General features: G+C 45.0%; 1 protein-coding gene across 1 annotated transcript in view; it reads right to left on the reverse strand.

The window, feature by feature from the left end:
• The window catches only part of XYLT1 (xylosyltransferase 1), a 164021-nt gene that overhangs the window by 109492 nt on the left and 39772 nt on the right, over positions 1 to 14757 (reverse strand). Inside the window, exon 2 of the mRNA XM_083474215.1 lies at positions 142 to 180. Coding sequence (XP_083330341.1) covers positions 142 to 180 — 39 coding nt within the window. The remainder of the gene's footprint in view (positions 1 to 141; positions 181 to 14757) is intronic.

Here is a 14757-nt window from a genome sequence, read left to right on the forward strand (position 1 = left end):
TACACTTTTCAACAAGGCACAGTCGAGATGTAATGACAGGCGACATCCTGGCTTTGCTGGCTTTCAAAGGAAGGGCATGCCAGAACATCCCAGAATTTGAATAAAGACTTCAAGAAGAGGACATGAAAATAAAGAACTAACCTGGGTTTCCAAGCCTTTGTAAGGATTGAGAGGCTGATCCTGCAAGAAGAACACAGAAGAATAAATGGATTATTTCAAAGAGGCCAATTGCAAGTAGACATACCTAGTATTATTATTATTATTATTATTATTATTATTATTATTATTATTATTATTAAATATTCATAGTATTGGGTGGGGGGTTTAGTCCACAAACATTACATAAGCCAATACATTATTTTTCTGCTTTGTTTTTGACATTTCCCTTTCATTGAAATTCACTAAAATTAATTATCTAATTAACTGTGTAAGTTTCGGTTGCAGCAAATAGCAAGACAAAAAAAAGAAGGGGGAAAAAAGATTTCACTGGAAGCCGAATTGTAGCAGAATAGAAACAGTGCTGATTGCCATGAATCCAGAACAGGATGGAAATCGCTGCCTCCTTACATTCCTGAGGATAAGCTGGAGCTCCTTCGGTCCCAGAACTGGGATCAAGAGCAGCTCTAAATCCCTGTCCTCTGGCTCAAGAGGAGGCTGAAAACGTTCTGGTGGTCTCCTCACTGCATAGCGTAAGGCAGTTTCCATTCAATGGAAGGGGAGCAAGTGCCTGCCCCACCCCTTAATGTCCTCAGACATAATTTCCAGCAGGACTGAAATGTTCAGCTCCAAGTTTTTATCTCAGTCAATGTATGTCAGAAATAATCCAAGAACAAAGGGTTGTATCCAATGCTAGTACAGTGGTACCTTGGGTTATGTACTTAATTTGTTCCGAAGGTCTGTTCTTAACCTGAAACTGTTTTCTTAACCTGAAGCAACACTTTAGCTAATGGGGCCTCCTGCTGCCACCACGCCACCGGAGCACGATTTCTGTTTTCATCCTGAAGCAAAGTTCTTAACCCGAGGTACTATTTCTGGGTTAGCGGAGTCTGTAACTTGAAGCGTCTGTAACCTGAAGTGTATGTAACCTGAGGTACCACTGTACTACTCTGCGTACTAGCCACTAGGACCATGTTTTCCAGAACTCAAATTCTGGGAAGAAGATGGGAATTTAAGAACCCTGCCCCCTGCCCAAGCTCAATGAGATTTTTCTTTTTTTAAGGAAAATAGTTGTGTGGTTTGTTTGTTTGTTTGTTAAGTACAAAAGAAACATGCACACTTCTGCAAAACATCTGTGCTTGATGGCTGCAGATATTCCTGCAGACTCGTTTTCTATTCGCACCCCTGCTTAATTGGAAAGCTTAACGAAGTGAAACCAGGTCAATGATGCTCTCTCTTTCATCCATCACGCCTGTCGGAATTAGAAGGATTCTGTTTACAGTTGGTTCCTGATTGTCACTTCATGGGGGGTGGGGCTCACCCCCACTCCCTCCGAGATGAAGAATTCTAACCATCTTGGTTATTGCAGCTACCTGTAAATCTACTCCTGAAGAGCCGCCGGCAAAATAGCAACAGGTAACTGTCATGCTCCTCTTCCTCTTTACGAACCTGATGAGGCATGGCTTTATAGCTGCACGATTCCATGCTAAAAGAAACATTAATAATTCTAGGAAGCAACTTTCGTATTCATCTAGTGAGGACAGGAAGCTGATCTATCTGGGTCCTCGGTATTGTCTATGCCTATTGGCAGCAATTTTCAGACAGGAGTCTCCCCCAGCTATACAGTGGTACCTCGGGTTAAGTACTTAATTTGTTCCGGAGGTCCGTTCTTAACCTGAAACTGTTATTAACCTGAAGCACCACTTTAGCTAATGGGGCCTCCTGCTGCCGCTGCACCGCCGGAGCACGATTTCTGTTCTCATCCTGAAGCAAAGTTCTTAACCTGAAGCACTATTTCTCGGTTAGCAGAGTCTGTAACCTGAAGTGTATGTAACCTGAAGCGTATGTAACCTGAGGTACCACTGTACTTCTTGGAGGTTGAACATGGGACATTCTGCATACAAAATCTGTGTTCTACCACTGAGCTGTGTCCTGTCCTCCAATGACCAGTGGCTGCATTCGGTACTCGGGAAGTTGCATCATACCAAGTGAGACCACTGGGCCATCTAGCTGGGAGCTGCCTAAACTGACTGTCAGCTCTGCCATGACAAGGGTTGGACTACACGCCCCCAGCAGCCCATTCTAGCTCTTTATGATTCTTTGATTGATGCGTCTTGCTTAGGAAAGCTACAGGGATGCAGTGACAAAGCTGAACAGGGACATCTGCACTGCCAGGTAAGACCCAGAAGGTTAGCAGCTCAATGGCAGAACATCTGCTTTGCATGTAGAAGGTCCCAGGTTCAGTCTCTGGCATCTCCAGGTAGGGCTGGAAGACAACCTTGTCTGAATTCCTATTAAGTCCTTGCCAGTCAAGCTACATGGAACTGAGATAAACAGGTCTGACTCAGTCTGAGGCAGCTTCTGATGCCCTCTTCTAAGGTCACTGTAATGGTTCTAGGGGTTGCTCGTGCGTAAGCTTGTCCCAACCTCTGGACCTTTCCTGTCCGGGCAGCCACTCGCCCGTGACTGTCTCAATCGCTGGCAGAATCCGTCAGTGGGCATTTCTTAAACTTCTTCCAGCAAAAAAGCTCTTTGACGCCAAGTCTCCTCCTACTCTCCCTGCGCAGAAGCCTTCTGCGCAAGGAGGGCGTAGGCAGCGAAGAACCCTTCCTCTCCCCACTGGTCCCCGACAAGGAGTCATGGGACCGCCTCGCCGATTCCCCCGTCTGCCCCCCTTCTCCACTGGAGCTATGCTGATTCTCTTCCCCAGAAGATGGGCTGCCTCTCCCACTCCCGGGACGCTCTCTGGGATCCCTTTGGAGCTTGCTCTCTCCCTCGGACACTGATGGCAGTTCCCTGACAGTCACTTTCCTGGAAGAGGGCATTGAAAGAGTTTTAGGAAGAAGCCATATCAGTAGAGAGAAGGGTGGTCCTCGAGATAAGCTGGGTAGAAGGAGAAGGGGAGCAGTGAGCATCTTCCAAGCACTTCCATGCAGTGCTCTGGGAAGGCAAGAGGGTCCCCATCTCCAAGACTGCTGGTTGAATGCCAGTTGAAGTCCCAACATAAATACGGCACTGGCCCTTACATCTTACAAGAAAAGCTACTTCAAAGAAATCACTCACATTTTGGTTACTGCCTTTACCAGGACTAGTGTTGGAGCTGGCACTGCTGGCTACCTGCAGAGGGCCCATTATTGTCCCTGGATGTCTTGCCACTCAACTCCTCCATCATCTCTTAGCATGTTCCTCTCTCCAGACAAATGTGAAGAGCAGGAGTGGAGAACCTCAGGCTCTCAAAACTCCCCTCAGGCCACACCTCCTCACCCCAAACCACTTCCCTCACAAGTCCTCCTTCACACCCTCCTTGAGTGTTTTTGCCTGGCTGGAATATGAATGTTGCTCTTTCTGGCTGGTGGTATGGACTTGGACCAGAGGGAAGGGGGGCAATAAAATGGGTAGTGAGGAGGAAATGAGCCCACTCAGGTAGGGGCTTCCAGTTTGGGCATCTTGCCCAAGGGTCCCCAAAACCTGGGTCCTGGCAATGGGCATTATGACTACTGGCCAACCATTCCATTGTCTGGCAGATGGTTGGTTAAGCTGTCCAGAATGACTTTGTTCAGGCCCTGTTAACAGCTAAGGAAGGCAACATGAAAGGAAGAGGAGGGAAAGCTCCAGGTGCACCCAAACTGTATTCCAGAGAGACAGAAAACAATTATATACTTAGTTCCTGGCACCAAACTCGTCTGTCAAAAGGAGGAATAATTAAACTATTCACTGCACTGGGTATCACCGTTACATTATTATGATAAAGTTGTCAGAAACTATTCATCGCTAATTTGATTTTGAACTCGGAGCCAAGGAAGACTTATGCTATAAGCTACACGGAACTCTGCATGGCTTCCAAAAGCAATCAAAAGCTCAACTCATGAAACTGAATTGCTGCTACTTTCTCAACACAGCCTGTCAATTAGAAAATTCTGGGCCCCTCTGAATGCTTGACGTTTCTTACCCAGTTTGGGGGCCTGTTTATGGACCTATAAATGGACTTTGACTAGGTTACCTGAAGAGCTGCCTGCATACATGGACAGCAGCTTGGGCCCCAATGCCCTCGAAGGGCCCATGGGTGGCCCCTGCCCTGGACCCTTAAAAAGGATAATGGGAGTTGTAGTTCAACAACAGCTGGAGGGCCAAAGGTTCCTCACACCCACTGCAGAGGTTTTTCCAGTAACATTTCCGGTTAGAAACTGATAACCTTCGCATCAAACACCAGCCCTGGACCACAGAGCTTAAGAGAATAGACCACAACAGCTTCTATTCTACAATTAAGGGTGCTATCCAATTAACAAAAGTGAAGATTTATACACACACACACACACCAAACAGAATTTAAGCTGCTAAGAAGGAGGGAGAAAGAAAAGTCAAACATCATGGTGCCTGTAGACCATATTGTGTGGTCTCGCTCCCCAGGGTTCCACCATTACGACCTTGGCATGCAATAATGTTTCTTAAGTGTTAGCTTAACATGCTGTGAGATAATGGAATTCTAGGAGAGAGCAATGAAAATAGGTGGAAGCAAAGCTTGGGTTTGCTGCCAGAAAGTTTTGATGTCCCGGGGAGCCTTGGAGCCTGTCCAAAACAGAACAGAGATGCAGAACTGCTGACTGAACAGAAGATATATGAGTGTGTGCATGTGTGTGTGTGTGTGTGTGTGTGTGTGTGCATGCACAAATACCCTCGTGCATGTGCAAATATACAGAATAACTGAAAAGATTAAACTGAAACAAAAGCAAAACACACACACTTCATATTTGAGACTCAGGTTCAAATCACCATTCAGCCATGAAGTTCTTGGGCTGACCTTGGACCAGTTACCATACCACACTTGGCAAAAACAGTCAGCGGTGGGTCGGGATGAGATCTTGAAGACTGAAAAAAGAGCCCATGTGAAGTTGTCACCTGATATCATGGAGATATCAGGTGGGCAACCCTGCCCACCTAAGAAAAATGGCTGGTGGAGGGTGGGACAGATCTTCACCAGGTTCAATAATGTTCCCCACCCCTGATATACCTGCCTGGGGTCTCAGGCAGAGGACTTTCCTTCCCAGAACCTGCCACTTAATTCTTTCAACTGGAGATGCCATGGATTGAACCTGGAATCTTCTGCATCTGCTCTACCACTGAGCTTTGGGGGATTTTTTAATCATATAAAAGGTGAGTAAGAGAGGACACAATAAGAGTGTATGAAGACGGTAAGCGTGTGGATAAATGATGAAGAGTGTGGATAAAGTGAGCTGAGAAATATTCTTCTCTCTCTCACACAAAACTAGAACGTGAGGCCATCCAACAAAGATGAAGAACAAACAAGAATAACTACTTCACACAGCCCACAGTTAAACTGAACGGAACCCAACTCCAACAAGATGGAGTGACAGCCACCAATCCAGATGGCTTTAAAAGGGGACCAGGCAATTTCATGGGGGGATAAGGCTATGTTCTCCTTCTACTGTTGCTGAGAATCACAAGTGGGTAGAGGGCTGCTGTGCTCAGGTGCTGTTTGCGGACTTTTCCTAGGCATCTAGTTCACCATGGTGAGAACAAGATGCTGGACTAGATGGGCCTTTGGCCTGATCCAGCAGCAGGGGTCTTCTTGTGTTACAAGCACAAGACTTGCAACGAGTCCCTGGGAAGACCGTCTCACCGCAACCACAAGATGTATAGAGTATAGACTGCAGTTATTCAGCGGTTGATAAACCACACACTGCACCTTTCTTTAGATCAGGCTTTCCCAAACTTGGGTCTCCGGCGGTTGGACTACAACTCCCAACATCTCAAGCTACTAGGACCAGTAGTCAGGGATGATGGGAATTGTAGTCCAAAAACAGCTGGAGACCCAAGTTTGCCTCCTTCCTCCCAAATGAGACACCGGGTAAGGAAAAATACCCACTTTTTCTCAGTAACCAAGGAATCTGAATACAACCCTGGTCCTTCTCCTATTTGCTTCTCGCAGGAGGGCCAGGATGGGGGTTGGGAATGAAGCAGGATTTGCCAATTCCTCTGCAAAGAGGGTTTTACATGGAGACCCTCTTTTCATCCTCTCCTACCTCCCGGCAGCCTCCCTCATGAATGGCAGCTGGGATATTGTTAGCAGGAGTTGCAAGAGAGGGAGAAGAAGAATGAAAGAGCTCGTTTACGTAAGCAGCCCCTTCCGCTCTCTGCTTCGGGGGTTAAACCCTGGGCAATGCCTGACTCACGTAAAGCATTCCTATTTGCCAAGCTGGCAACAGATACCATGCCTGAATATCCCATATATATATGTGCACAAACTCTCTTTTTAAGCGTGCACACACACCTCTCTCCAATACACAACACCCTGACAAGAATAGCTTCTTTCTCTCCTCAGCTGGACCCGCTCCTACACAACTGAGAGCTATTTTGCGGCTGGGGAACCTGCAAATAGCCTTGGCACCCAGCGCCACACTTCCTGTCTAATGGGCAAAGAAACACCGTGTGCCGTAAGCTGACGTATCGCCGTTTGTGCGGCTGTCAAAGCGGAAGTTATCGCATCTAGTGGGCCAAATGAAAGAGGCTGAGGTTCGGCCTGACACCCTCTTGCTTCCACCGCCGCTAAGAAACGTCCTGTTTAATCAAAGCATGGGGTTCAGAGGGGGGGAGTGGGGGCTTATTCTCACAGGCAGGAAGGCCAAACTCACAGCGTTTCAAAGTACTGGGGCATCTTCCAGCACTATTGCAAAAGGAACAGCTGGTGGAAACGCACATTTGACAGGCACAATGGATGCCTTTCAAGAATGGGAAGCAATGGTGTGGGCTCCCCCTCCATCCCTTCTTCCTTTCCTTCCCTCAAAAACTTCCACTTCAACAGCTTTGTTTCCAGCAGCTTTGTTTCCAAGAGGTACTCTGTGTCAAAGACAGCCAAGCTCAGAAAAAAACAAACCTGTAGCCCGAGGCCTGTGAGACAGTCTGGGAGCAGCTGTCATAACTGCAACAGCAGGACATGTGAGAAAGCAAAGCCAAAGCTCCGGGGGTGTCATGACACAAGGGGGCAATTCCTGGTTGAAGCCTAAGGGCCCCTTCAGACAACCTGTTGATTGAACTTTCATCCAGATCTGCTTGCAAGAAGCTTTATGCAGAGGTTAGGCCACAGCCACACCACAGGCCCTTGTGTCCCTATTTTCCAGCAACAGTCCCGGATTTACAGAAGCTGTCCCGGTTTCCCGTTTGATCCCAGAATGTCCCACATTTTCTTAGGATGTCCCTGTTTTCACTGGAGAAATGTTGCAGGGTATGGAGTTATGAGAACCCCAACCCAAGGAGATAAGTAACTATACAACCTTTAGAAGACATCTGAAGGCAGCCCTGCAGAGGATTTTTAAAAAAAAATGTTTAATGTTTTGTTATGTTTTTATATATGTTGGTAGCTGCCCCGACTGGCTCCCAATTGAGTGTTAAAAACAATACAGCATTAAATATTAAAAACCTCACTAAACAGGGCTGCCTTCAGATGTCTTTTAAAAATAGGAGGATAGCTGCCTTTTCCTTGACATCTGATGGGAGGGCATTCCACAGGCCCTTTGTCTGGTTCCCTGTAACCTCACTTCTCAGAATGAGGGAACCGCCAGAAGGCCCTCGGCGCTGGATCTCAGTGTCCAGGCTGAACTAAGGGGGTGGAAACAAAAAAATTCCTTTCAGTAGCACCTTAAAGACCAACTAAGTTAGTTCTTGGTATGAGCTTTCGTGTGCAAGCACACTTCTTCGTATCTGAAGAAGTGTGCATGCACACGAAAGCTCATACCAAGAACTAACTTAGTTGGTCTTTAAGGTGCTACTGGAAGGAATTTTTTTGTTTTGACTATGGCAGACCAACACGGCTACCTATCTGTAAGGGGGTGGAGACACTCCTTCAGGTATACAGGACTGAGGCCGTTTAGGGCTTTAAAGGTCAGCACCAACACTTTGAATTGTGCTCGGAAACGTACTGGGAGCCAATGCAGATCTCTCAGGACCGGTGTTCTATGGTCCTGGTGGCCACTCCCGTTAGATGAGCGGGATGTATGTGATTGAATCCCTCCGGCAAAATGCTGATAGTTTGGAGACAACCCAGGACAATGTTTTACAGGGAGACATCAGGTGACAACCTCCTACACAGAAATATTAAAGAAAGGGAACTCTCAAAAGCAAGCGCCGCCAGCCCCAATTTGAAAACTTATGAGTAGCTCTGAGGCACATAGGGCCCTACTCACAGCTAGGTGCTGACTGAAACCTGTGTTTCCACTTTAAGAGGCTGCCTTAAACCGAGTAGGACTAATCTACACCAGATCTTAAACTTTGCAATTGGGTTTCCACATCTGTATTTTTGAAAAGCCACATTAACAGCGCCCTGTATACGCATTCTCTCCCTCCCCACCCCCGATCTCCTCATGATTTTAAAACTGCATTACAATTCATCCCATTTAAATATCTGGAGGGCAGAGAAATTACCAATCAGATCCTGAAATAATCATCTCATCAAATAAAATAAAGGTCAAACGTCCCATTGCCCAGATGATGTAAATCATTAATCTCTAGCAGCAGTTGGGGACTGCTTTATTTCCTTCAAAGAAAGGAAGATAATGAACACTGAAGTCAATTGGAATTTCAGTGATAAAACATTAGCCCAACAATGTGGTTTCACTGAATGTGGTTTGTTGCATACATGCAAACAAAAGACGTGCTCATGTTTCCGTCGCTTGATTCCTGCTGGAGAGTCCTATGTTATATGGATTACCCACCCAATGGCCCCTCAGTGCAGCAGAAGGAAGGCACGTCTAGTCCTAGAAAAGGTTAGCTGATGTTTGGCAACAGCCAGGTTATCCAAATGATCAGCAGGACCCTCCGAAAACTCAAAAGACACACCAAGATGAGTCACAGAGCAGATTTTATGAGCAGTTAACATGGAATGTTGTTGTGCATGGATGTCCTTAAACCGGAGGTTATGTGGGAAAGGGCTATGGCTCAGTGACGCAGCATCTATTTTGTATGCAGAAGGTCCCAGGTTCAATCCCCAGCATCTCCAGTCAGGGCTGGGAACGTCCTCTGCCTGAAACTCTGGTGAGAGGCTGCCAGTCAGTGTAGACAATATGGAGCTAAGTGGACTGATAGTTTAACTCGGTACAAGGCAGCCTTGTATGTCCTCTAAATTTTGCCTGGCAACACCCTTGCACATCAATAACGTTTATGGAAAGACCTAACTGATGTGGCTTATTACTAAAAGATTTGGACCATCAGCTAACGTAAACATCCTTTTGAAGAAGGTACAAATATCATGAGAATGTGTTAGCACAGGGTGGCCCTCACATGCAGCCCTCGCAGCCTTTTTGGGTGGCTCTCAGCAACATTACACACACACACACACACACAGCCCCCATACCTCCTTCCCATTGCCTGGTTTTGGGAAGGCAGCATGAGGGTGTGTGGGTGTGTGTCAAATTTTGGCCTCGCTCCCCACTCCCGCGTCACAAGGCAGTGGGCAGCCTGCAGGTTCCATGTTGAAGTACTATTGCAGTCCACGTCACATGAGAAGTTGGGCAACCCCGTCCATAAACAGTCTTCAACTAAAATCTGAAGGCTCGAGATCAAGCCCAACATTCAGAGGAAGACAAGCCAGCTTCCAGCCAAAAAACTGCTGCTGATAAACACATTTTAAAAGGGAATGCAAGAAATCTGAGGCAGCACATTCCATGTAATAATTAAAACATTATCCCTGGCCCCTCACCACACTTGCTGGGGCTGATGGGAGTTGTAGTTCAGCAACCTCCAGAGGGTCAAATGTTCCCCACTGCTGCCACATAGCATCTGGAACAAGCAAACTGGAGTCTGTAGACACACACAAACGAGAAAACCTAGACCTTGCAGGAAAGAAGGAGCAAAAATACCATTTTTCTATTTTACAAGATGCATTCATAGGGGCTCCAAGAGTACTCAAATCCATCAACTTCCACGGAAAGCTATACTAATACTGTTCTATGAGACAATTCTCCCAGGTCCTCTTTGCTCCCTGCTTGCCTGAGATGGCAGCATCACACAGCTGTCCACTGGAGATATTTGAACCTGTCAGTTACACAAGCCAGCTATGTTGTATAACATGTTACAGGGAGAGCGATCACCAGTGTTTTAATTTATTAACAAGCAGGTTTATCTTTCCTTTCAGGAGCTGACACACAATAGGGCTGCGGTGATACTCGGCTTGGCATTTGCAAAGCCATCTTTCCCCCGACAATGACACAAATGATACCGTTTAATAAAGAGAACTTGGAGAAGCCTGCAGAGAGGGAGAGGGAGCTGGGGTGATTTTCAGCTTGGGCAAATGGGGACGTGCCATCACTCACACAAAAGACACCAAAACCAGAGCCCGCCCCCCACCCCATATAACAATCAATAAGATCACACTCTAAGGTCTCCTTCCGGCATCCTTTCTAATGGGCATTTGTGGTTTAGGGTGGTACTGGGGCAGTTGTGATCGTGCTTTCGTTACCGTTTGCGCTGACAAAACTTTCAGGGCAGACATGCTGTTTCATTTCCCATCAATCCATGTCCCCTAACTTCCTGCCGAAATGTTCCAGTTTGGGTTTTTTTTTTACATCTCTTGTTTTTGTTGCACCACGGTGCTAGAGTGGCCGCTCCAGATGACAATAATGTTATAATATCGAGGAATCACCCTGGAACTAACAAAGCAGAATGATGTATATAGATGGTCCAGTATGAATCCACCATTAATGCAATATTATCGCATCAACGACCACCAAGACAAGAACGCTAGGCAGCAACCCATGCCAGTATCTTGAGAAGGAATTTCTGGATGTATATTGGAGGTCATCTTTTTGTCTCCAACAAATACAGCTCACAGAAAATTAGTGGAGAATTTCATAGCTCTGACTGAACATCAGCTTGCCCACTCAGAAACAAAAGCTTGTTGCAAAATTACAGCCAGGGCTGGGAGAATCTGCCAATTTCAATTTCTCTGTTTCTCATTTCCCCAACCTATAGTTCAGTTCTACACATTTCCAAGTGTACTTATTCTTCCTTTTAAAAAAGGTTCAAATGAAAACACACCAGCATTTTAGTGCACATTTCTCCCATTGTACACATTTTCATACACAACTATAATGCATTTTATATGTTATTTCCCTTATATATGCATTTCAATGCACATTTGACCCTAGCAAATGCTCTTTTTCTACATGTTGCTTGGCTGGAGAACTGCATTGTGAAATACAGAGAATTCCAAAGGATGGCTGTACAGTGGTACCTTGGTTTACGAATTTAATCCATTCCAGAAGACTGATCTTAAACCAAAGCATTCTTAAACCGAGGAGTGCTTTTCCTTAACAGTGGGGGACTCAGATTACAAATGGAACACACTTAACAGGAAGTGAAACATATTCTGCTTCCAAGGCAAAGTTCACAAACCAAAACACCTACTTCCAGGTTTGCAGCGTTCTTAATCCAAGTTGTTCATAAATTAAGTTGTTCTTAAACCAAGGTACCACTGTATTTTGGTTTGCATATTGCTCTGGAAAGGGGGGGGGGAGTGATTTTGAGGCATCTGATCAAGGCCTGTATTTTAAAATGAGCTTAAAGATATATTTGCAAATGTTTGTATGTTTCATGCCATACATAAAGCAGCTGGCTGAGTACTCTGGCAGTAGTTTATCTTCCTGCTCAAGCCCCCCCCCCCCCCGATTTATAGCAGTAGCAGGAGACACATTCCTCAAAGATGTAAAAGGGAATTGCAGGCTGGGAGCAAAGGTTATACTGACCATACATATTACAGAATACAATCAAGCTGCAAAAACACTAATTAAGAGTTGGTAAATAGTAAGATTTATTGTTTAACAGAAAATAATACCATGTGCCTCCCATCAGACTCTAGCCATATCTTCCTAAGGTTAAAGGGCAAGAGCTAATAGGAAAAGCAGCTGGCTGGGAAAGAGAGTTGTAAACTGAAGAGGTTGCTTTTGAAACTGTTTTTACTAAGTTCCTTTTCTTCTAAAAATCTATCTCTGTTATGTATGAAATATATTGGCTTAATGTAATTATGCAAAGGATTTAGAAAGTAAGAAATGTTAGATTCTTATGTTAGATTCTTATTTCATTGATGGTGTGTGAGAAGGTGAACCCAAGATCTCTGTTACCATGAGCCATCTGTTTTAGCCATCTGTTTTGGAGTGAAGGGGCAATAGGGCAATAGGTGATCTGGTAATTAAGGTGCCTTGTCGAGGCAAATGTAAGATATATGGCTACTTGTCTGCCATTTATGGATAGAAGGAAATATAGCTCTTTGTCTCCCATAAAAGGTAATAGGAAGTGGGTGTATCTTTTATGATTGGTTCTAGCAAACAGCCAATAGGAATTTCAACCAGGCTGATTGGACAGAGGCAGCCAAAGGAGGAGCAAGGGGGCTGGGCTGAGGAAATATAAGTGCTGGCCATCAGGGCTAGAGTGGGCAGAGCTTTGGTAACCATATACCACTGTGTCTCTCATTTATTTGTCTGACAAATAAATTATTATTTTAATTTCTCTATTGCTGCGTTGAATATTTCATTCCAGCTAAGCGTTAACCACAAGCAGGGTGCTACAATTTCACCTTTAAATGTGAACTGAATCAAATTTCTGCCCTATCGTTTTCGGTGGCTGAGTCACAGTTCATGTCAGAGGCTAAAGGGAACAAGAAAACAGAATGCCGTAGTGGTATAAAGGCTTCCCTTCCTGCAATACTTCCTCAAGAAAGAGAACTAACTCTAAGCCTGGTTGTTTCATTATCCTTTCCCCCAAGGGACTATTACAGAAGTACTACTTCTTGTTTTAAGCCTCCCACAGAGAAAGAGAGAGAGGGAGCTAACTCACAGCTGGGCTCTGCTCTCGGTTCACACTGGCCTAAATCCAAATCCTAACATGAGGCATGCTGGTTTGTAACACAGTGCAATCAGTTCAAACATTCAAGAGTGGGATTGTGTGTGTGCGCGTGTGTGAGAGAGAGAATTATTATATTTACAGGACAAGAAAAACAAAACACAGACTCACAAGTGTTGGTGCTGACTTTTAAAACCCTAAACGGCCCTGTATACTTCCAAGGAGCGGCTCCACCCCCGTTGTTTAGCCTGGACTTGGAGGTCCAGCTCCGAGGACCTTCTGGCAGTTCCTTCAATATGAGAAGTGAAGTCACCCAGGCAGAGGGCTTTCTTGGTAGCGGCACCCACCAGGTGGAACGCCCTCCCATCAGATGTCAAGGACATAAGTAACTATGCAACCTTTAGAATACATCTGAAGGCAGCCTTGTATAGGGAAGTTTTTTAATGTTTCAGGTTGTATTGTTGGAAGCCGCTCAGAATGGCTGGGCAACCCAGTCAGATGGGCAGCATGCAGATTGTTGTTGCAAAAATATGCAGCTGCCCTTACAGGGATCAAACTTGCAACCTTGGCATGATCAGCACCACACTCTAACCAACTGACCTAATATTCCTTCTGCCTCTGACTGTGGAGACAGAGCATCTTATTTACAGTATGTCACCTCCACCAAGCCATGCTGCAGGCTTGCTAAAATGTGCAATTGTTCTTCACCTACTTTGTTTTTGGGGGGTGGGGAAGTGGGGTGTCAACTAACAGCTGTGGTGTGTTTGTGTGCACTAGGTATTGGGACTGGCTTCTCTCCCACTTCCCAAGCTGATGTTCTCAGCAGAAGAGAAGCTGCTCTTGAGCCCTCAAGGCCAGAAAAGCTATTCTGGGGGAGGCTGTTTGTGTTGGGACCACGAAGCAAGAGGAAAGCACCAACACCACTGCAAGCAAATGTGTTTTGGGTCTACTCTGAGTTGCTGGATACAACCCAAGAGCTTTTCCCTTCATTAGTATAAACTTAGGTTGTTTGTGGAAAGACCAAACAAGGACAACCAAAGTTGTTTACATCATTTGTAAGAGCACAATTCAGGAACATAGTGGATTCAACAACACTAAGCACTAAAGAACTGGATACATGGCAATTCAAACACATCCATTCCACAATATACAAAAAAAGTCTGTTAATCTGCTGCAGCTTGGCTGGATGGTACATTATCTTCCCATTCTGCTTTAAAATTCCTGCCTGCAGGATGAGAACGCTGCCTCATGGAGATATGAATCTGCAATGTTATAGAAGGTCATCTTCAGATTCAGCTTCGCATAAAAAAGCGACACTGGGGGGTTGTATCCAGTTCAGGGTAGACCCACTGAAACGAATGGCTCTAAGTTAGTCATTTCCTTTGAAAACGTGTTCAATATATGCACGTTACCTGTGGTGTGTTACGGAGCAGAGAACAGGACCATGACCCAGAGAAAGATCAACAGCTTGTGAACAATACAACATGCAATGTTAGGAACAGCATTAAAAGACAGAAAAACTAATAACTGGATACAACCATGATCAAGTCACAGATGTAGTGGAAATGCCACAAAGTTAAAATCAACATATACAGGACACGTGGCAAGAGATGACTTTTATTAATTATAGTTTAGAAATTATTAACTGTAATTGTTAAGAGTGAATTTCTGTTTAATTGTTATTTGATATTTGATTTTATGGTGTGCTGTTATATTCAAATGTATTATTGAATATTACTTTATTTAATATAAGTT

Source organism: Podarcis liolepis (genome assembly GCF_965112155.1).
Source record: "Podarcis liolepis genome assembly, chromosome: 14".
NCBI lineage: Eukaryota > Metazoa > Chordata > Lepidosauria > Squamata > Lacertidae > Podarcis > Podarcis liolepis.